The 23395-nt window shown below is 48.1% G+C and overlaps 7 protein-coding genes across 7 annotated transcripts; 3 read left to right on the forward strand and 4 right to left on the reverse strand.

The window, feature by feature from the left end:
• Positions 1-2764: 2764 nt before the first annotated feature.
• PG994_002482 (uncharacterized protein) lies at positions 2765-3166 on the reverse strand (the record flags this gene model as incomplete). Its single annotated transcript, XM_066853891.1, has 2 exons — positions 2765-2942; positions 3009-3166. 2 exons carry the CDS (start codon positions 3164-3166, stop codon positions 2765-2767), a joined length of 336 nt encoding a protein of 111 aa, XP_066722032.1.
• Positions 3167-4211: 1045 nt separating this feature from the next.
• PG994_002483 (uncharacterized protein) lies at positions 4212-4818 on the reverse strand (the record flags this gene model as incomplete). Its single annotated transcript, XM_066853892.1, has 2 exons — positions 4212-4707; positions 4754-4818. The coding sequence occupies 2 exons, from the start codon at positions 4816-4818 to the stop codon at positions 4212-4214; spliced, it is 561 nt and encodes a 186-aa protein (XP_066722033.1).
• A 4193-nt stretch (positions 4819-9011) lies between these two features.
• PG994_002484 (uncharacterized protein) lies at positions 9012-9442 on the reverse strand (the record flags this gene model as incomplete). Its single annotated transcript, XM_066853893.1, has 2 exons — positions 9012-9087; positions 9252-9442. The coding sequence occupies 2 exons, from the start codon at positions 9440-9442 to the stop codon at positions 9012-9014; spliced, it is 267 nt and encodes an 88-aa protein (XP_066722034.1).
• A 1800-nt stretch (positions 9443-11242) lies between these two features.
• PG994_002485 (uncharacterized protein) lies at positions 11243-15694 on the forward strand (the record flags this gene model as incomplete). The annotated part of the gene is made up of 11 exons (XM_066853894.1): positions 11243-11622; positions 11684-11791; positions 11881-12436; positions 12552-12713; positions 12768-13556; positions 13607-13857; positions 13961-14131; positions 14199-14487; positions 14537-14564; positions 14627-14689; positions 14739-15694. The coding sequence occupies 11 exons, from the start codon at positions 11243-11245 to the stop codon at positions 15692-15694; spliced, it is 3753 nt and encodes a 1250-aa protein (XP_066722035.1).
• A 1982-nt stretch (positions 15695-17676) lies between these two features.
• On the forward strand, positions 17677-19435 carry PG994_002486 (cytochrome P450; the record flags this gene model as incomplete). The annotated part of the gene is made up of 6 exons (XM_066853895.1): positions 17677-17965; positions 18050-18251; positions 18287-18482; positions 18617-18931; positions 19006-19172; positions 19249-19435. 6 exons carry the CDS (start codon positions 17677-17679, stop codon positions 19433-19435), a joined length of 1356 nt encoding a protein of 451 aa, XP_066722036.1.
• A 262-nt stretch (positions 19436-19697) lies between these two features.
• On the forward strand, positions 19698-21260 carry PG994_002487 (uncharacterized protein; the record flags this gene model as incomplete). The annotated part of the gene is made up of 1 exon (XM_066853896.1): positions 19698-21260. One exon carries the CDS (start codon positions 19698-19700, stop codon positions 21258-21260), a length of 1563 nt encoding a protein of 520 aa, XP_066722037.1.
• A 226-nt stretch (positions 21261-21486) lies between these two features.
• On the reverse strand, positions 21487-23114 carry PG994_002488 (uncharacterized protein; the record flags this gene model as incomplete). The annotated part of the gene is made up of 2 exons (XM_066853897.1): positions 21487-22937; positions 22979-23114. 2 exons carry the CDS (start codon positions 23112-23114, stop codon positions 21487-21489), a joined length of 1587 nt encoding a protein of 528 aa, XP_066722038.1.
• Positions 23115-23395: the final 281 nt, after the last annotated feature.

Here is a 23395-nt window from a genome sequence, read left to right on the forward strand (position 1 = left end):
TCTTTGTTGTTACACCCAAGGGAGGTTCAACTTTACCGCCAACCGAAGGTTGGCATAATATTTTATCATGTGGTTGGAGGTAGTGGTAGACATGGATTTTGACAGATGGCACAGCATAAGATAGCGTAACGGGCCTGTCGTTTTGGGGCTGTCGCTGTCCCCTCTAGTTCCCTTTGACATTCCTGGCTCAGGCTTGTTTCCGTAATTCCGACCAGAAGCCCCACTGCAAGAGCCCCAACCAATCCCCGAGGCCTGCCACTTCTGGGGGCTTGCTCCCTAACCTGGAGATAGCGTCGGGATCTAGGCAACTGGTTTATCTCTGAGCATAAACAAGTACGTAGTAAGTAACCCTACCTTAAGGAGTTCAATACTACCTGGGTTCAGTCTTGCTCTCATCCGCCGCAGATCATACGAATTGATTTCCTCATTCTGAATCCTCTATCCTTTCGGATGGAGAGTGGGCAGACAATGGTAAGATAAAGTAGTTTATGTAAAGGTAAAATTAGTGGACTAAAGTCTGCGCAAGAACCATTAGTAATACGAACCTTAAGTTAACACATTTAATATATTTTTAACTTTTTTATTAAATTTTTTATTATAACTTTTTTATAGTATTAGAAATTTATATAAGTTTAGTTATATTTTAATAATAAATTATAAATTAAACATCGAGTTTAATTTTAAAGTTATTATAATTATTAATATATAAAAAATAATTATTATTAGCTTTATAAAGCGTTTTATTAAGTGTAAATTATTTAAAATAAAAAAGAGATTTATATTTTTAATAAATTATTAAGGTGATAAAAACGTTATTTATTTTAATTAATACGTTAAAAGCCGCGTATAGTTTAAAGAAAGCTCTATATTAATATAAATATTATATTAAGGTCGAGACCACGCTTTTATTTTTTCGGACCGTACGCCGTAGTTTATATAAAAGAAATCGACTTTTAACGCGCTATAAAGCGTATTTTTTTTATAAAGGAAAACGTTAAAGAGAGGCTCGCTTTTTTATTATTATTAATTTTTTTAAAGCCTTTAAAATAGTGTGTACTTTAATTCTTTTTAAATAAATATATAATTTAAAACATAGTTTATATATTAAATCGTTAAGTGTTTTAATTTAATATAAAATATTATATAAAAACTATATTAATTTTACTAGTTATTTTAAGCCTCGAATTTCTTTTATATTATAAGTAATAATATAATAAAAAGTTAAAAAGGCGAAGACTTCTTTATTACGACTTAGTTTAATAACACGGTTAATACTTATATTTAAAGCGGAACTATAATAACTTAAAGCGCTTACGAGGTTTTAAGCGCGGCTTAACCCCGCCGGTTAACGCGTATAGCTTTACTTATAATAATAAAACCCGTTATATTATTTAATTAATAAGATTAATACTAGATATAAATACCTTATAATAATAACTTTATAATAAAATAAATGAAATAATACGAAAAGAAATAATATATAAGTATTAATTAAGACGAAAGGAAGTTACGTAACGAATCTCGAGATCTTAACGAGATTTAAAAATCCGGCTCGACGAGATTTCGTGAGATTCGCGAAATCCTTAAATTAATAAAAAACTAAATATATATAATAATAAACGTACTTTATATATCTTATATAAACACTTTTTATTTTAATAATTAAATTAAATATTAATTAAATTTATTAATAAAATAAATAGATTAATAATTTTATTTTATAAATATCTTTATTTAATTATTTTCATCATTATTTTACGAATTAAAATATTATTATTTATTATATTAATAAAGCGTTTTTTTAATTATATGTTTAAATATTTTCTCGTATTATTAATTTAAACTTAAATAGCGTTCGTTATACTCTTTTTATATTTTTTATAAAAGTAATCTTAATTTTATAAGCGATGGCTTTATTTTTACTCGATATATAAAAGCTTTAAAGGTTAGTTTATTTCTTTTTTATAAGTTAAAGAACTTTTTTATATAAAATAATACGTATATATATCGATTAAACCTTATAAAAAAAATTTTAAAATCGAAAAAAGTAAGCTTTTTTAATTAATTATTACAGTGTGTTTAAACTAATCACTACGCTATAACGCAAAGGCTTCGGAAATAACTAAACGGTTATTTCTATTTAATTCTATACCTTAAGTGCTACCTCGTGAGGGATAAACCCGTCAATCGTTATATTAATCCTTTATAATATATATATTATATTTTATATAAAAGATTAATATAACTACTACTAAATTATATTTATTTAAAAGTAAAATATACGTAAATTTAACGTATATACTATTTATTTAAATACGTTTTTATTACTTAAAAAGACGGGGTAAATATAATGAAAATCGGCTGGAAGTGGTCCTTGCGAACTTTAGTCCACTGACTTTACCTATCTAATGAGCAGTGCCTTGCGATTGGCAGCCCTTGGCAGCCCTTCTTCCATCTTCATGACTCGCTTATTAGCGATCGGTTGTGTTCCTCGGCAGCATTGATAAACCAGAACTCGGGCAAATTCGACTCGAACATGGAATTTCAGAATAAAGTATGCCCACGACCCATCCGGAATCTCTGCCCGATTGCCTGGGACCACACCCCCCGCGCCTTTTCTACAAGTGGTCGGCCATTTTTTTGCTCCAAGCCTGGTTCTGAGCCATGCCTGGTTCTGAGGGCTGAGCTACCCGCCAGCCGGCCGAACCGTCAACACTAGATATATCCATAGGTATGTATGTGCTCTAGTAGCCATCCGCGTATACTACTCTCCCGTCCGACCGGGTTTACGGGACTGCAATGGTGCGTTGGCTTTGACGTAGGGATGGTCTGGCTGCGGCTGGACCTGGGGCGGGCCCACCTCCTTGGCCTTGCGCGGGTTCCCCAACAAGAGGGCGAAGGTCCCCGCGATACCGACACAGGCCACTCCAGCAATGACTCTCCTGTTATGGATAAAAATTTCTGGTTAGCTGGTTGATGTCAATCGTCGAGTGGGGTCTGCCACTTACGCTATGCTGCCTGCATCCTTGGTGACGCCGCCCTCTTTCGGCGTCGGCTCTGGCTCCGTCGCGTAATTCCTTGCGCGCATGGACCGTGGTGGGATGCAGGAGCGGTTCATGCGTGCAGCGCAGACGCTGGATCGGAGGGCTGTTGTTCTGGTAAACATCTTGTCTTGCTCGTGTAGTTGAGTCTTGAGATATGGTGTGTGCGACCGTTGCGGACTCTGCAATGTGTCGTGTGTGGCGTGATGTAGTTCAAGAAGTCTCGTGACAGATTACTAAATGATGTAGGTACGAATGCAAAAGACATCAGATTGGAGCAAGGTCTGACTTAGTATTTACCTACTGACATTGCTCATGAGGATATATATTTGGCTGGGTTTTCATCATTCTGCATTGACGAGTCTATGACGCCCGTGATGTCCGCCCCATAATTTGTGGCTCATGCTAATCACCTACTTAGTAGCTTCCCTCACCCGGAGGTCCATGAACTAAGGGGGACATAGTGACGTAGTGGTTCCTTTTTTGTACTTCAAATCGGTTTATTGACGGCTTGGAAATCTACTCATCATATTTCGCCCATTAATGGATTCTGGGACTGGGTGTTTATCCGGACTTTTTCAACTGCGAAACGTGTACAATGCCGTGGCACGCCGCCTGGCGTATCGCTTCCGTCACGATCGTCGGTTCCGGCCGCTCCGCCCTCCATTCTTCGGGGGTTCGGATGACGCATCTTAGTGGTCAGGTCATTCTTCATAATACAATTTTCTAGAGTGATATGGTCTGGCACCTCGAATTATAAACACGTGGGTTTCTTGCGGGCACTGTGAATATCTCGCTGAGCGCACGTTTCGCTTCACAAAAGAAAGCCGAACAACAGTAACAATGGACTATCCTTCACGAGATAAGACTCCTAGGCTCATGGTCTAGGTCACACATATGTAATAGCCGCAGAAGCTCCTTCCTCCAATATTCTATTAATGCTCACGCAATATAACATGTGCCCGGGCTATATTATTCATTCAAAAGGGTGCTTAAAGCAGCACGCATTTGCATATATGGTCCCCGGAACACACCGCCCTATAACCCTCGCTGCACCACCTGTAGTTGTCATGGCACCACATGTCACTATCTTCTCCCCCCTGCGTAATACAGTCCATATCAACGCAGACGCATCCACTAGATTCAAGGGGGGGGGGAATGGGGGATGGTTCATAGAAGGACTTCCTCCTCCACGTTTGGATCGCACACAGCCTGTTGACCGGTCCCGCAATCCATCGGGGGGCAGTTCTCCACGCGACACGGCGCGTCGCGGCAGTAGCAGTACCCGCGCAAATACATTTTGGGGTCAACATCAGTGTCGCAGGAAAAGCTCGTGAGGTAATACTTGCTACAGTACAACGTCTCACAGATCCCGTACCGAAAACCGTCGCGGCACCCGGATTGCCACTGACACTGGCACGGCTCGTTCGGGTCGAAGGTGCATGCCAGTTCGCAGCCGTCGATGCACTGGTCGCACTTGGGTGGGTTCTTGCACGCGCCGTTGGGCACGTTGCTTTGGCAGGATGCGAGCCAATGGAAGTGGAGGAGTTCTTGGTGGTCGACGTCGTCGGGGTGGGGGTGCTCATCCAAAGCGTAGTCCAAAAGGAGATGCTGCTGCTTGATGTCGACGAGGTCAGGCCGGACGATGTGGACGAGGTCGAAGAGCCTGAATAAGCGATCGACTTAGATGCACTGGCAATCTCCATAGAGACCGTTCTGCTGGTGTAACTGGTTGTGAAGCTTCGGGTGGGAAGGGGGCATTGGTAGCAAAGATCATCGTCAGGGTTGGTAAACGCGGTGGTTGTTGTATCTTGTCTGCGAAACTGGAGTGGGGAAGGAGAGATAGACGTAAAGGAGGATATGGTCGATACTGCCGAGGCAGAAGAAGTCCAGGTGGCAGAAGCTGAAGAAGAATAGGTGGAGGTAGAAGAGGTCAAGGAAGATGTCGAGCTAGAAGAGATCGAAGTAGAAGAAGTTAACATATTAAGCACCCTAGCCACTTAGCCGTCCTACCACATAAGCAGCCACCTAAACTTAATATTAAACCACATCGCAACCTAAGGTTATTTTATTAATAACTATTTAATAAGAAATTAAAAAATTATAACTTTAACGAATTTAAATTTTAATATAATTAATAATATTAGAATTATTCTTCGAATTTAAATTAATAACTTAAATCGTTTTATTTTTCTCGATTTATTTAAAAAGTTATATTATTAGCTTATTTTTTTTAATTATTATAAAGGCATAATTAAGGTTTTTAACTACTCGACAAGTTTTAAACTTATATACTTTATGTAATTTAGCTTATAAACGGTCTCTTTTTATTTTAATCTAGTTAATTAAACGTTTAAAATATTAAGCCTTTTTAAAGCTTATAAAATAATAGCTTCTTATAAGTATTATTAAGTTAAACATTTTTATTACTAGTTAAAGATTTAATTTAACGTATATACTAAGAGCTAGTAAATATAAGCGCTTTTTAAATAAGTATTTATTAGTTAATAAATTATTTAAGGCTTAAAAACCCTATTTCCTAGCCGCGGCCCTACTTATATTTATATAACTAAAAGTTTAAGGGTTTAAAAATATATCGTAAATAAATTCCGGTAGCTCGCTACTCGTTAACTATTATTTTAAGCTTAAAAACGAACTTTTAAACCCGGTCCTACGCTTAAATAAAGTTAACTTTATTTATATTTATATTAAACGTTAATATATAGTTTAATTTCTTACTTTTTTTAAACATCGTATAATAATATATAATTAATTTATTACAACGTTTAAAATTAATTAGAACTATTTAAAATCGTCTTTATTAAATACTTCTACGTTATTTTAACAGGTACGCGTATTATACCCGGGCTCCCGTAGATTCTATAGCGTTACGGGCGCGTTTTAAGCCTTCTCGTATAACCACTAGTCCGGCGCGATTTATCCTATAACTATCTATTAACGTCCCTTTAAGACTATAAGTCTTTTTTAGCTTATATACGAAGTAATCCTCTATTTTATAGCCATTTTTTTTTTCGTACAGCGGCATCGGCTTAGCATCTTATTTACCTTTTATAATACGCTTACCTCACTTTTTAAAAGAGCGAGCCGGTATATAACCTATATTATACTTTTCGTAATCTAGTTAAGGTTAATTAAAATTATTAGAACAGCTGGAACTAAAGCTGTCCATATTACTCTAAAAGGGGTGCCACGTGCCTGCGCGCACGAACCCCTTTTCTGTTTTATAAAGAGGGGCATACGATGCCCCTCGTAGCTAGCACTAGAGATAGACATGAACAATAGACTATAACGATTGAACCCCGATTAAACCTAGAACCTGTACGTATGTACGAAAGCCCATTTAATAAAAATAAACGTCGGAAAGTTATTCTAATATTATACGATACGGTTTTAAATATATTCGGTTTAAGATTAAACCTTAATCGAGTTATTTAAAGTTTTTAACTTTTAAAAGATAAATAGGCTAAAAAACGTTCCCGGAGGTATTAAAGTATATAGCTTTATATTTAATTATAAAATAATATACTCCGGGTTATACGAGACGAGTCCTGTTTTCGAAAACCTCCCTATGTATTTAAAACGGTAAAAGTCGCCTGAAACGCTTTTAAAAACGCCGGTAAAAAGTTATTACAGTGCGTTTAGACTAACTACTACGCCATAAAGTAAAAGCTTCGGAAATAACTAAACGGTCATTTCTATTTAATTCTACGCTTTAAGTGCTACCCCCGGGGGGACTAACCCGCCGATCATAATAAAAGTCTTCCTTTAAGATATAAATAATATGCGCCCGTATAAAACCTTCGATTTCTTTCGCGTATAACTTTTTTAATATACGAAAATAGGCGAAATTAAGAGGTTAGAGCTTATATAATAGATAAGTAAGTATATAGAGTATAATAATCGAGTTCTTTTTATAATAAAGCTCGAAAGTTATCGAGTAGTAGTTTTCGTGGCCGTTTAAGACTAAGAGGCGATAACGACCTTTTATACGAGACTTAATATATTAATTAAAGTGTCGTATTTAATCCTCGCCTCTTTTATTTATAGTTTAGTTATTTTTAGTAATTACGATTACTTAATCCTTTAATAATAAGTTGTTTTCGTATTAAAAAAAGAAGTACGTTTTTCTAGTAAAGATAATATACGAAGGGATAGCGTAACCGTACGATTCGACGCTTTAAATAATTATAACTTATTCCCGGTTTTTTTATTATATTACTTAAAGTTTTTTATATTAATTAGAAGTATTAATACTTATTTCGAACGAGATTTAGCTTATAAAAAAACTAGTTTTATTAAAATTATAAATATCTTTTTTTTAAATCTCGTATTTATAAATTATATTCTATATAAGGGTAAATTACGCGTGACATGCGTCGGGATCTTTATAAAGGATCTTTTAATAATCGATTCTTCGATTAAAACGCGTCCAGAGGTCTAGTTGTCGTCGTACGAAGCTCGAGGCCTAATTAACGCCGACGCGTCCCGCGTCGCGTTAGTTAAATAATCGATTCGCTATATCTTCGACGCTACTTATACAGGGGAAGAAACTATCGCGAATTTAAGTAATTTATATACTTTATAATTACTTCCTCCTCGAGAATAATAAGCTTTTACGTTAATAATTAAACATTAAATTTTAAAGTTATATCGCGCTAATAATTAAAAGTTTTTTATAAAATATCGTATATTTTAGCCGTATATTATATACTTAACTTTAAGTTATTTTAAAGCGCTTATAACGTTAAAATAACGTTACTTTTTTTTAAAAAGCCGACTATAATAATATAATAAAAGAAGGCGGTAAAAGTAAAGCGTTACGCGAAAATATAAAAAAGTAAGAAATTAGACCATGTGAGAAATTAAACCGTGGGGTACGTTAATTAATAATAAAGAATTAAATACTTTTTCACTTTTCGTTTTAATATTAAACAGAGATTTAAATTAAAAAGGTATAATATATAAAAAGTTTATATATTAATAAATATAATAGCTAAACTCTATTAATTATACATTTTATGGAAGAGGCGGACGCGGCGGCAGTGGCGGCGGTGGTGAAGTAGGAGCGGGAGTGAGAGGTGGTGGCGGTTGCGGTGGTGTTGGCTGGTTAGTGGCAGGCGGCGGCTATGGTGGAGGTGGTGGTGGTGTTGTGGAGCGGAGGTCCAGGCGGAGGAACTACGGTCGTTCCAGTTGATGACGAAGTAGTGGGGTTTGGAGTGGTTTCAGTTGTCGTCGGGCCGGAGAACGGGCTGTGTGACAGATTGGGATAAGCTTGATAGCGTCGTGTCCCCTGTGCTACCTGTGGAAGTGGTGACACCGGCGATTGAGCTCGTGGATGGCGTACTCTGTGTTCTAACTGCTGAAGACCTACTAGAGCTTGTTGGTCCGGACTGTGCTGGGCTCGGCAGCGTTGTGCTTGTGATACCGCTTGTGGAAGAGATGGCCACCGAGTCTGTTAATGAGGATGCTGTAGGTTCTGTAGAAGATGTACTCTGTTTTGTCACTACCGAAGATGTACTAGAACCTGTCGGGCCGGCTGTATGTGGTATAGTCGACTGAGATAAACTTGAGATAGTTGTGAAAGTTTCACTTCCTGCCGAAGACGTGGCCTTTGAGCTTGTAGCCGTCATACTCCGTGTTACTACTGGTGAAGAGGCACTGGAACTCGTTAAGCTGGAGGCAGATGGTATAGCCGGCTGAGTAGGGGCCAATGAAGAAGTGATTGTCCGCGTCGTATACGTTATACTACCTGTGGACGAGTTACTGCCTACAGAAGGGGCAGTCGCCGATCCTGTGGAAGATGTACTCTGTGTTGTAGTAGTCGAAGCGGTATTAGAAGCAGTGTATGTGATCGACCGAGAAGAAACGGATAGAGGCGAGCTTGACCCGACAGTGCTTGGCTGGGCTTGGCCTGATAAGGAAAAGCTTGGCTGTGCCGTGGGTGTCGTACTATATGTCGACGAGGTACCGGAGCTTGTGGGGCTGCCCGTAGAATTCGAGCTGGCCGGTGGTCGGATTTGTCGTACTACTTGATGTTTGGCCGGTTGAAAACGAATTACTACCAGAACGCGATTCAGTTTCGGATGCTCTACTAGAGATAAAAGACGACCCGGCCGAGTTAAAGCTAGAAAAGGTCCCCGGGGGTCAGGCCAGGTCGGCGTCACGGTCCCGTATATTTTGAGAGTGTACGTGGTTGGGGTTCCTCGAATGTAGGTGATGACCTCCTCCTCGGTCCAGGTCAGGGTTTCCGTGGTAATTCCAATGGTCGAAGCCATGGGTCCAGTGAGGGAAGGCGTGGTCGCGGCCGCGATGTCGAGGGTACCATGGGTACCCATCACAAGCCAGCCCAGGAGCCACACAAATCCATGACTGTGCAGCATCGTGGACTCCCTTTAGTGGGAAACAAGAAGGTCAATGTATGTGATATGTCTTTGATGTACTCGCTTGCTCGCTCGTTCTGCTTATTTTCTTTGCTGTGTTAGCTGTAGTGCCGCGGTATTGGGGTTGACTTTTTGGTGTTTTGGACATATTATCCCTATGGGGAAACAGTTAGGCACGTTGCTAGGATTCTGGCAGCTTGTTATAGAATCTCCGGTGCAGTATTCACAGAGGTAGATTTAGAGCTATCTGGATAGTCGATTATCGGTATAGTGCGGAAGTGACTGAAAAAGAATTGTCTCGGTCACTCGTCTCTTTCTCCCCCTTTCTGATCTAATGCCAAAGACTCACAGGGAGCGGGTTATTCTGAAATAGAGTACTTTAATGCCTTGATCATGTGGCAAGGCTCAGTCACGCATGAGTAAATGCAAATTTCTATGTAGAAGCAATACAATCTTAGTCTGGCGAGAGAATATACGCTTTCATCTTGTTTCTTGAGGGGGCCGAGTGCTAGCGATTAATGAAGAAAAGGGGTCTTGTCGGCACACCATTCTAAACACGACAACATACAGCCATATTTAAATATGAATCTAGAAAGCTGGCGACATAGAAACCGGACTCGTGATATACAGTGTATCAGCTCCCAATGTGGCTTTGTCGAGACTGTCACCACGATACTATCAAGGGATGGGCGTCAATATAGCCATGAAGCCACGGCTGAGGGACACCCCTGAGACATGGTATATTTATTTTACGGAACATAACGGTGAATGAATTTCAATGTGCTCGTTAAGCAGGTTAACACCCTCAGGGGCCTGTTACTCAACACCAGTCTTATCAAGTTCATCTTGCACTGCCATATACAACATCGGTGTTCAGTAATGGCACCTCGACCTAGGAAGGCACAATAGTATTCAAACAGAGATGTTCCCGAGTTCGATTTCCAGGCCCCCAAGCATGGAACAGGTCAGTCAAGGAAGGCTGATGTAGCACCTCTCGGTTGCGATTCCAGGGCCAGCGCGGTCTTGGAACAGCTGCTTGCCGCAACAGCCTTCACCATCTTGGCGGCAACGATGCTATCCAATAGCCTCTTGGTGGACATCTCAGTGTCAGCAGGACTCCGCAATAGATACAGACCGGGCATTACTGTAAAGATAAACAGGAAAGGGAAGGATAATGGTAAAGGAATAAAGTCACCGCCTACTTTGATAGTGAGCGAAGAGCAAGCCTGTCAATAGCACAGCTTGAGGACATGACTTATATAACATGTTATTGCTCCGGTGCTTTCCAGGTAATGTGCAGCTACTTATTCAGTCAGTGGCATGTGACTTCAAAATTAGTGGCTCATGTTGGTGGGGCTTGCCGCTGCTCCAGGGGCCTCAGCGGCTTCCACCGTGCTCCCCACATAAAACATGTTTTGCAGCTTCCCATTTTGACTCGACTTCATTCAGTGCAATTGCATTCCAATGAAGGCAGTTGCAAGTGAAACAATCAACCAAGCCACCTGTGCATCAAGGCTGCCATTGATGACTGATCCAAAAATGGCAGATGTCTGAAAAGCTGATTCTTCACAGCGCTGCAGGCCACCCATGATTGGAACCCTTGAACCCTCACTGCTTCAATGCTTTATCCTTGTGTCAATCTTGATTGATTGATTGTACCGGCAGCCTGCATCTTGACCAACACACTTGCAGTTTGAAGGGCCGCATTCTTCCCAGCCATCCATCACACGGCGTATATCGCCCTTCACTTCCATTTCCAAGTATGCACAGCAAATCTCGTTCGCGAGTCTAGCTGTCATCATGGATATCTTCATGTCCAACCTTCCAACCGACATTTCCGACAAGGCGCTGAAGACTGAACTGATGGCCAAGCTGTCCGCACTCGGTATCCAGGACTGGGCCTGCAACAAGCAGCGCAAGACGAGAAATGGCACCATTACATTTTTGCACGCCCATGATGGCGAGACCTTCTTGCGCGTGTACGGTGCTCTCGATATGCCGGGACAGATCGCCCGCAACGGCAAGACGAAGCAGAAGGCTCGTTTGTACATATTCAATCAGCGCATCTTCTGTCACAGAGGTCGCCAGCAACCCGACCCATTCCATCCCAAGGCTCTGCAGAAGGGCGTCAACGACCTTCACAAGAAGGCCGAGGATGACCGCCGCAAGAGATCTGAGCCGTGAGTTGGACACGTTTGTCTAGAATTCCTCGCAATGCAGCTATCTGACTTCTTCATGCAGACACCAGGAGGAGCAGCCGAAAGTCATGAAGGTCCCGTTTGAACTACAAGGAATAGGCGCAACTGGCCTTTCTTGTGGCTACTACACATACCACGCAGACGAGCTCGTGTATGTACCCGAGGTCAACTGGCAAACTCAGGCAGGAATCGCCAATTTCTCCAATTACCAGCTGACTGTCACGTACACGGATTGGGGAGGACTTCCATTCGACTCGAGATCCCGTATCGCATCATTGAGAGCATAGTCACATCCTCAACACCCACCGCCCTCACTTTGACCCTCTGGGAAGTCCCGCGCATCTTTGCAAATCGCGACCTTGGAGCTCTCGAGCCCGCCATGGCGAATTTGTTGACCCAAAAAGGTCCACAAGGGCCTAGTAAGGATCGGTTGACGAAAATCCCAAGAGGAAGCGCCGACCACGGACGGTCCATTGGACAGTGCCTTGTCTACCGTCTGTCTGTTTCGCCAGTAGAGTTTTATGAGAAGATCGAGACTCTGAAGAACAGTGAGCTGTTCTCGATTGGCCATCAGAATAATTTCCCGACTAGGTACGCAAAGCAGACCATTGCTGACGGCTTGAAATTCTTCAACGCGCTTGTTTCGGGATGTTCAAAGGTGATGCCGTTCGACGTGCTCTACCAACTCCAAGCACTGGTTCAAAATGCCTACCTGTTGCCCTGGACCGTTGACACCATACTTCGTCGGCTAGCCAAGTGTTATGGGGTGGGCAATAAGAAAGCTCTCCAGGACAAGGTAATAACCCCAGCCCCTGCAAAGACCTAATTCCTCCACTATGTTCTCGATTTCTCTGAAATGACGGCACGGCCATTAGTTTACTCCGAAGTTTCTGCTCACAACATATGATTAGGACTTGCCTTTCTCTGCTCAAGCGATCAAGCGAATCTTTCCCGAAATTCCATTTCCTGGAATAGGGATCGAGGCATCCATCTTTGAACCGGACAGCCTGTGGGACTACCTATGTTCCCTCGAGCAGCTGGTCCGGGAAGACATGGCCGCCAAATTCTTCTCCGTAGGTTCAGACCCCAGGGCCATACCGATTCACAATCCACTAATGCATCTGCAGGAGCGAGCTCGTGATAACCTTACATGGGTGTATAAGGCTCAAGTTTCGTCAACGGGTTTGACTTTTCACGGACCAGAGCTAGAGGCCAAGAACCGGGTCCTGAGACGCTTCCCCGACCACGTCGACCATTTCTTGCGAGTCCAATTCAGCGACGAAGATGGGCAGAATCTCCGATTCGACCCCAAGGCCAGCAACGATGGCATCTACCAACAATTAAGGAAGTGTTTCAGAAGGGCTTTGCTATTGGCGGCCGTCACTATTTCCTTCCTTGGGTTCTCGCACTCCTCCTTACGAAGTCATTCCGCGTGGTTCATGGCGTCTTTCGTCTTTGAGTTGACACTGCAGACGTACTTCACCGTCATCTCGCACCTTGGAAAGTTCAATCATATCTACTCCCCAGCACGATGTGCCGCGCGCATCGGACAGGTATTCTCCGAGACGCCTTTCGCCGTGGATCTTACCGTCAATGGAGTCAGCGACCATATTGTCCCTGATATCACTCGGATTGATGCAAAGGGTAACGAAAGCGTGTTTACCGACGGCGTGGGTACAGTCTCTCAGGAGGTCGTGCAACTTCTCCAAGATGCCATGCCCCAGCGAAAAACATTTCCAACTTGTTTCCAGATTCGATGGGGTGGAGCGAAGGGGATGGTTGCGCTGGATACTCGATTGAAGGGGCGAAAGATGCTTGTCCGGCCGTCCATGGTCAAGTTCGAGACAGACGATAAAGATAACCTGGAGATTTGCGATACAGCCGACAAGCCCATTCGTCTGATTCTAAACCGCCAGGTGAGCATGGTCCCTATGTACTGATTACCAAGGTGACTGATACTCTACAGATGATCAAGATTATGGAAGACATGAATGTCGCTAAGGACTTCTTCCTCAAGAGTCAGAACAGAGAACTCAACCGTCTCCGTCTGATCACAGCGCACACCATCAACACGGTGGAGTTTCTCAAGTGCCAAAGGATCGGAGAGCAAGTCGGCTTCGCGCAGTTGATCAGGTGGTTGGACCGGAACGAAATCGATTACAAAAAGGATCGTTTCTTAAGCTCCATTGTCGAGGCTATGGTTCTGCGGGAGCTGAGGTAAGTTTGATGCCCCCATCTTGGATTTTCCGGTGTCCATGTGACGAAACGACTGGAGGCGATGCTTGAAACTCTCATTTCTATGACTAACTCAACAATCTAGGTTGCTGAAACACAAGGCTCGAATCCCTATTGAGGAAGGGGTGACCTTATTCGGAATCTGTGACGAGACCGGGTTTTTGAACAAAGACGAAGTGTTCATCACGTTCAACAAATCCGAAGCTGTTAAGGCTGACTGCATGGAACTTGATCAGCGCGATATGCTAGTGACTCGGTAAGTTGGTTACGTTTCTCAAGACATCTCTCCCCATATGGGAGCCTGACATGGTGTATGGTTCCAGCTCGCCTGCAATGCATCCCGGCGACATTCAGATCGTCACCAACGTTATCCCGCCCGACGGTCACCCTTTACGATCCTTGCAGAACTGTATCGTGTTTTCGCAAAAGGGGGAGCGCGATATGCCTTCGCAATTATCGGGCGGCGACCTTGATGGGGATATCTTCAGTGTGATCTGGGATCGTGGCGCTATCAATGCCGAGACCCTGACTTTTGAGCCCGCTGGTTACCCTCGCATGCCTCCTGTCAACATCGGTAGAGAGATCGAACGGGAAGATATGACCGAGTTTTTCGTAAGTTGAATTTACTTTCGGCGATATCCTACGGCTGACACTTTTTTAGGTTCAGTTTATGGCGACCGATCAACTAGGTGAGCCCAAGGCTTTGATCCTTTAGGTATGCCGCGTCACAACTGACAAAATCTGGCATCAGGGCTTCTCGCAAACAAACACTTGATTCTGGCAGACCAGCGGGATGCAGGTACAGTAGCCGATGGTATTTGCACACATCTTTGACAATTGTTCTACATATACTGACCAGTCAGACTGTAAGATGCTGGCCGCGATGGCGTCTACAGCCGTCGACTATTCCAAGACAGGCATCGCAGTTGACATGGATCAACTCCGCAGTATCAAGTTCAACAGGTTTCGACCCGATTTCATGGCACCTTCTGTCCCCATGAACATTAAGAGTCGAACGGAAATCTCATTCGAAGAGGAAGTGCTTGAGCCTGCGGGAGACGATGACGATGAGAAGACTGGCAGTCCTCGTTTCACCTATTACGGATCCGACAAGATCCTCGGTCTACTCTACCGAGCTATCGATGAGAAGAGAATCTGGCACGACAGTGTTCGCGTCAACTCTAAGCGCGTTAGCGGACCCGCTGTCTGGACTGCTCTTATTTCACTGATTGAGGCGAAGTGCGTCGAGATGCTGGGTGAGGTCAACTGGGAACAGCATGAGAGCGAAGCCTTGAAGATCCGGGAAACGTACGAAGACATGATGTACAACATCACCATGGACTACTCGGAGCACGCGTCGATTCCCATCACGGAGCTCGAGGTCTTTACCGGCAACATCTTCAACAAGTCGGGTATTCAGACACCGCGGCAGCGTGATCGATCGATCAATCTGAAGGAGGCCTTTGATCGCATGTGCAAAACGGCTGTGGCCCTCATCCGCAAGAACAAGCACGGCCACGGCGAAGCTGATCTGGAAGAGGACGATGTGGCCAGCACGGTATTGGACTACAACCCGCTCGCTGCACTGGAGCTCAGTCTCGCCTGTCTCCATGTCGGCCGTCGCAAGCAACAGAATGGCAATGGCGGACGTTGGGGCCAGAAAGGCGACAACGCTGGATTCCAAAGCTTTAAGGTGGTGGCGGCATCCTGCGTCACCAGAGAGCTGGACCTCGCAATCCAACGGGCTGAAATGGCGGAAGGCGTCTCGATATTGGGTGGCGGGGGCTATGTTGGTGTTAGTAGCAGCAGACGCAGTTGAGTCGAGGGTCTGATCAGGTAGTGGAAGTGGCGGGCAATGGCTCAGTGTATTCCAAATTACGATTCCATAGTATTACAATCCAGCGATTCTAATCCAGATGATCAAAGTCATTCAGCTATCTCATGGCTGTCTTTTGGCAGTGTCTTGTACTACAGTACTAGCTGCTCAGGGGTAAAGTAGGTCAGGTCCCAGGTGTTAGGCAGCCTTGGTACTTAGATACCAGGAATCCATCCATAGTCATACGAACGTAATGGGATCCCGGGTGGCGCCGATTGGTGGTCATGTTTAGGCAACGCCATAGTTACAGGGGTGAGGAGGAGCAGGCGTAATCGACCTGCCTTGGTATCCATGCCACTTCCACCCCTACATGCTATACCCTGTTAACGGGAAGTTGAGATATTCCGTCTCGAAAGTCTCCGAGATCCGGCACCACCCCTACACCCCCACTCCCAGCGCTCGCTTAGCCGGACATATACTAGCACCCACGCGTAAGCACCCTAATCCAAAGGACCATGGGGCGAGCCGCTCGGGATTCTAGGGTCGCCTCTGCCACGTCCTTATTAGTCCACCCTACCATTGCGGACTAGCTCTGACGGAAAACTTTGCTTGCGCGGGCTGCGAGAAGTGCGAGATGGCTCGCTTTGGAGCTGAGAGGATCTGTCTTACGACAACATTTGCCGTACTTTGTCAGCTAAGGGGGGGATTGAGGGGGGGGGGTATAGGTCAACATATCTCCAAAGGCAAACCGAGGTGATGGGAATCTGCAAGCAGAGCCATACCTCAATAATCAGATGGAGTTACCTCGTTTACCAATACCACTCAAGGGATAAACATAACCAATCCATGACCGTGGGCCATAACAATGTCTCGCTGTAGAGTTTTATCCACGCAAGTATGGTCGTCGGTAGGAGTCGAGCATTGGGGTTTGCCAGAGTATAGATTTTGATTGAGGATGGCCGAGATTTCCAGAGAAACCAAGAGGAACTGAAATCTGGGGAATCGCTAGTCGTCGGGGGAAAAAAGCTGGCATGTGCTGATGGCCAGGGACGACACCAACTACCCACCCATGGCCGCCGCCTCAAGCACTCAAGCAGGTATGCGGCAATACCAAGTGCTGCAACCTTGGCACGTATAAGAAACCCTTGATAACGATGGCACGGCCAATCATCGTCATGCATATTTCCCTGCAAGAGGTGTTGCGTTGGAAGTATACATCGACCACTACCTCGCATCGCATTGTTGGAATTCCCACTAGGCGTGCGACAATTGGCCTAGGGCCATCCATACCCTGCCCCTGTAACTCGTATTATGTACGATTGGTCTTCATAGCGATTCGAAGTGCCGACACCCCCTCATCGGGCTCTTCTTCCAACCCGAATCATATCGATTCCTCGGGGATAATAAACCTCATACGTCGCCAGAGAGTCATGCTTGCGTATAGGAAGCCGGCCCTTGGTAAAAGCACGTTCGCTCGCTACGTCAGGGACGAGGACTTCGGGGATCCGAGTTCCGCGACTAATAATATAGTAGGCCAGGGACCTTGAATTCATACACATGTGTGTATATATAACCATCACCTCTACCGCTGTGTAGCATGCGTGTTCTGGCATATTCTTCTAGTGCAACATTTTCCTGGTCACCAACTCGGCCGTGTGTAGCCTCATTCAGCTTACAAAGATCAACCTGTCTCAGATCTGTAACAGTTCTCGCGTTCGCCCAACATGATGCAGCTTGGGGCACAGATGCTGCAATATGCACACAGCAATCCTCAGCGAGCCGCCGTACAGCTAATAGCCATCGCAGCTGGCATGGTAAGTTGATGAAGGGGCCATCCATCCGCTGGGTAATCTTTGGATTTCGGCAAACGACTAACCGATATTGCTGTCTTTGTTCCATAAATTCTGGCTCTCACGGCGGGCCACTGTATATACAACCTCTTCTTCCACCCGCTGCGCAGCTACCCGGGCCCCCGGCTCTGGGCCATGACCCGGATCCCGTACACGCTCAACTTCCACACGGGCAAGGCCATATGGCGGATCCGCGACTTGCACGCCCAATACGGCCCCTTTGTCCGACTGGCGCCCGACATCGTGTCCGTCAGCCACCCGGACGCGCACACCCAGCTCCAGGGCCACCGCACTAAGGGCAAGCCCGAGAACCCCAAGGACGAGCACGTCATATTCCAGATGAAGGGCAACATCATCGGCGCGAACCGGGAAGACCACTCGCGCTTCCGCCGCGCCATGTCGCATGGCTTCTCGGCACAGGCCAGTAAGTTATTCCTTGCCTATTTCCGGTGGCTTACTCTTTCGTGGAACATGAGACCACTGGTTTACTGACGTTCCCGGTGGCGAGGGGAAATCATAGCGTTGGAGCAGCAGCCCATGATTAAAAGATACGTCGACCTGCTACTCCAGCGGATGCGCGAGCACTGCCACCAGGGCCGCAGCCCGCTGGACGTGACGCAGTGGTACAACTGGGCCACGTTCGACATCGTGGGCGACCTCGCGTCCGGCGAGCCATTCGACTGCCTCGAGGAGGCCCACTACCACCCTGGGTCTCGCTCATCTTCGAGAGCCTGTTGACCATGAGCAAGGTCTCCACCCTCCTCCGGTTCGAGTACATAGGGCGCCTGCTCCCCATGCTCTTCATTCCGCGCGGCCTCGTCAAGAAAATGCAGGAGCATACCGAGCTGTCAGCCATCAAGGTGGAAAAACGGCTTGGGCTGCAGACTGAACGTGCAGATCTCATTGGCAAAATGGTGAGCGGCAGCAGGAAGCAAGGCATTGTAAGTAATTACAGTTTTTTCTTTCTTTTCGCCGGCGCAGTCCAGAATAGTTCGCTGCAGCCACTTGTGGTGGGAGACGCCACACAGAATCTGTCTGTCTGACGCGTGGTGTTAATGGTGTGTGACGCGAACAGGAGATGAGCAAGCAAGAGCTGGTGGACAACGCCGCGCTCCTGATCATCGCCGGCTCCGAGACGACGGCGGTGCTCCTGAGTGGGGCGACGTACCTCCTGGCCAAGCACCGGCACGTGCTCGAGCGGCTACAGGTCGAGGTCTGCTCCAGCTTCTCCTGCGAGGACGAGATCGATCTCGTCAGCACGCAGAAGCTCAAGTACCTGCAGGCCGTGCTGGACGAGTCCCTGCGCTACTACCCGCCAGCCGTCGGCGCCCTGCCGCGCGTGATCGCGCCGGGCGGCGACCACATCGTTGACCGGCATGTGCCCGGAGGCGTAAGTTTTGTCCATCATCATGCCACCAACCAACTTGACTCGACAGTGATTTGGATGCTTACGAAATATCACAGACGGTGCTGGAGGTGTGGCAGTGGGTGCTCTTTCACAACACGACGTATTTCCACAAGCCCGACGAGTTCCGCCCAGAACCCTGGCTCGGCGACGAGGAATTCAAGAACGACGCGCTGGCGGGCGTGACGCCTTTCTCCGTCGATCCCAGGAACTGCATTGGGAAGAAGTAAGATGATCAAGAGTCAAGAGTAAACCCGTTCCTATTCCATCAAGGGCGCATGGCTAACGAGGCATCATTATAGTCTTGCCTACGCGGAAATGCGATTGATCCTGGCTCGCATCGTGTGGAATTTCGACTTCAGCCTGGCGCCCGGGATGGAGGACTGGTATGAACGGTGCGAGGCGTACACGGCGTGGAAGAAGCCTGCACTCGGCATCTCTTTTATACCCAGGGCTGCTGAAAAGATGGAGGTTTCAAAAGAAGAATGATGTCGATTAATTGATTGATTAATCGCTGGTGTTGCAGGTGGTGTACGCGGGTAATTCCGGGGGATTTCCAGCACGTTTTCCCGCAGGTACAGAGCCTGATTAGCGGCCATTGACTTGGAACTGCAGGCCACAAATAGAGTGCTAATAGCGCACGAGCCATCCGACCTGAGAGAAGTGGGATTGAATGAGAGATGCCATACAACCATCGCAAAAAATAATAAACCCACCACGTGATTCTGAACATGAATAGCAGTTCGTCATGATGCAATGGGCACGCGTGACCCGCAGCACCTGTAGACACGGAGTTCGGTCTCCATCCGTCTTCTCGACGAGCATAAGTTTATCGTCGCCGGCTTCAAGGCGCCAGAAGCATTCGAAAAAAACATCGTCGTCGTCGGGGAAAGCAGCCAAAGCAGGCTCCGACAGCACGCGGCCGCCCGTCTTCTCGCCGCTCGTCGCGCCCAAGGAGGGCACGCTTCGCATCTTCTCGTGGAACGTGAACGGCATCGCGCCCTTCGTCCAACAGTATCTTCAGCAGCAGCAGCAGCAGCAGCAGAGCAGCATCGAAGAGCCGCGGTTTGGTGGGGCTATTAATAGCAGACGAACCCCGGGCGAGCAGGGCTCTGCAGCTCCGAAGAAGCGCGGCAAGGGTGAGGGTGGGGGTGATGAGCATGGCGATCCGTCCAAAAAAGGCGAGGCTTCGCTGCGGCAGGCATTGAAACGATACGAATGGCCTCACATGTTGCTCCTGCAAAACGTCCGGATCAAGCCGAGGGACAAGGCGACGCAAAGCGCCATCCGCGACGCTGTCAACGCGGCCCAGTCATCGGGTCCCAGGCCTCTGCCGCTCTCACGTGATGTCAACCCCCGTGGATTCTTAGACGCAACTTCGCCAGCAGCGGTCATGGTCGATGGAGGACCCAAGTACAACGTCTTCTTCCATTTGCCCGCTTCGGATCCTTACGACGACGCGAAGGGGTCCGACGAAGGCGTGGCCGGCGTGGCCGCCATCATCCGCCGGGACTCCCACGTACTCTCGGTCGGCGGCGCGTGGTGGGACAAAGAAGGCGGCCGGGTCCAGGTGATCGAGACCAAACGCCTGAGCTTCCCGCTCGACGGCGATGCCGACGAAGCCGCCTGGAGCAGCAGCAACCTCGAGCCAGTCGAACTCGCCATCTTCAACGTCTATTCCGTCAAAGGCACGGGCACCGGCTACGAAACCTCCTATCCGTTAGGAGGCGACTCGGGGCCCTCCCGGACGCGCCAACACAACCAGAAGCTGGCGCTGCACGCCGCCCTGCTCCGGGAAGCCCACTCGTACGGCGCGCGGGGTCACCACGTCCTCCTCGCCGGCACCTTCCACGTGGCGCCCGACGCGCGCGACGCCCACCCCAAACTGCGGAATTACCCGATCCAGCACCTCCACAACCGCACCGACTTCCAGGACAAGTTCTTCGGCAGGAAGCTCCTGCACAAGGCGCCGGAAGGTGCGGCGCCGGCCAAGGGCAACCACACCCGATGGCAGAAGGGCCTGGACGGCATCGACACGTTCCGGCACGTGCACGGCGACGAGCGGCGGTACAGCCACCACCCGCGGGGCCGGACCTGGGGTGCCCGCTGCAAACGCGTGGATCTGATCATCGCAGCCCAGTCGCTGGAGGATGCTATCGTCGGCGCCGGCATTTGCGACAGTCCCCGCGACTGGGGGCCCAGTGACCACTGTCCCGTCTGGGTGGAGATTTCCAATAACATTCCTCAGGAAAAAGGTGTTTATCTTCCTCATCAGGAACAAGAGATTACTGGGCGTCATGACGGGGAGGAATGATGGGATTGATAGGCCGTGGTCGAAATGGGCCAAGGGCCAATGATTCGCAGCCGTAGGCAAGCGAAGACGGAACAAGCAAAAGGACGAATGGGAGTGAGTGTTTGAGTCAGTGGTCTGGTCAATTCTCAACGCCACGAATGTAATCACTAGGTATGTGGTATGTACCGGACTGTCACAAACATTTACACACGCCTCGTGTCAAACTCGAATAATACATCGTAGTCCCTTACAAAAACCCCTGAACCTTCTGCCAGAACGCCTGCGGGTTCTCCGCCATGGGCAGGTGCCCCGTCTCCGGCACAACGGCCAGCTCCGCCGCGCCCTTCTCCTTTCCCCCCAGGTTGCCCCGGAACCCCCCCATGGCCTTGACCAGGGCGCCCTTGCCGTCGCCCTCGCCGACCGCCAACAAACCCGACACGGCGCACCCCCGCATCTCCTCCTTCATGTCGTAGTCCCAGAGCGCCTGGCAGCCGTAGTGGAAGCCCTCGACGTCGTTGGCGGCCACCATGTCCGTCATCCACTGCACCGTCTCGGCGCCCGTGGCTGGGTGGAACCAGCGCTGCACCGTCTGGCCGGCCAGTTGCTGGATCCCCGGCACCGTCGTCTTGCCGTCGTCGAGGGTGGCGGTGCTTTCGGCCAGGGCGATGCGCTCTTTCCAGGCGCTGGTGTTGGCGGCGCTCGAGGCGGCGTTGAAGTCGCACGCGACGAACTTATCCACCTTGTCGGCGTGACGCAGAGCGAATCGCAGAGCTGTTGCACCGCCCATCGACACGCCGACCAGTACGGCAAGGCGCGGGATGCGGAGGGCCTCCAGGACTCCCGCGAGGTCGTCGGCGTGCATCTCGAGAGTCGCGGGCTTGGGAGGTTGTGGCACGGCGTGGCGGCCGCGGGCGTCGTAGCGCAGGATCTTGTACTGTGGCCTCTGCGCCTTCAAGATGGACACGAAGCCGTCCCACATGTGCAGCGATGTCAGCAACGAGTTGCAGAACGCAATCACCGGGGCCTGGGTGTCGGGATTGCCTTCGAGACGGTAGGGGATGACGAGCCCGTCGGAGGGCAGGGTGACGAAGGACTCAATCACTGCATTTTTGTTCTCTTCGTTGGTCGTCTTGGTCTTGCCGTCGGCGGACTGGAAGGTGGACTCCGCGGCCGGCAATTCCGCGAGAGACGCGAGGTCGCGGGGCGCGGGGCCGAAGATGTAGAAGAGCGACCAGATGCGGCGGCCCTGCAGCGTCGCGTAGTTGTCCGTCACCCCGACGCGCCACGGCGTTGCCATGGACGCCTTGTGCTCCGGCCCGCCGAGGCCGTTCTCCTTGGCGTAGTCGTGCACGCCGTAGTAGACCGTCTTCTTGGCGCCGCCCTTCGTGTCGAGGACCGACGTCTTGAAGAGGCGCGTGCGCAGCCAGCCGGGCACCTTGGACAGCATCTCGGCGTGCTCCTCGTTGTACCACTTGAGCAGTTCCGCCTCGGCTTCCGGGTGGTCCTTGAGCCCGAACTCGACGACCACGAGCACCAGCCCCGCGGCCTCGTCGTCGGTCAGCTGCTCGACGGGCAGGAAGAGCGGCGACTTCTTCTCCGCCACGAGGTCCCAGAAGTGCCGCGTCACGTCGACCTGGCCGATAATCTCAACTTCGCGGGGAGATCGGTTCGCGCGCAGGGTGGTGTAGGTGTCGGTCTCTAGGTGGGACATGCGCGTCACGTCGTAGGCGGCGAGGAACTCGGGCTGCTGGTCGTGGCGGCGCGGTACCGCAGGCCGTTGGTGAAGATCTGGGGGATGCGCAGGCGCGTGGGACCGTGCTCGTTGTTGTACCACTCGTGGAACTGGGCGGGCAGCAGGCCGGGCTTTGGCTGCATGGTTACCGCGAGCATTCCGGGGTGGACATATTGGGCGGTCGGTGGTGGTGGTGGTGCGGGTGGAAGAAGGGGTGGGTGTAGAGAATGAAGAACTACTCACTTTGAAAGATTTGGATCAATCAATTGAGTCGCAGATCCAAAGAGGAAGAAGAAGAAGAAGGTAGACTTCTCGATGGAAGATGATGCAACAAGTCATGTCTACTATATCATTTGATGCATGCGCCAATGCAGATATAGATGGAGATGGTTAGATTGCTCGGCACTTGAGCGGTTGAAGGTTG

Source organism: Apiospora phragmitis (genome assembly GCF_038363925.1).
Source record: "Apiospora phragmitis strain CBS 135458 chromosome Unknown utg000002l:1.0-5516284.0:1.0-5523493.0, whole genome shotgun sequence".
Lineage (NCBI taxonomy): Eukaryota > Fungi > Ascomycota > Sordariomycetes > Amphisphaeriales > Apiosporaceae > Apiospora > Apiospora phragmitis.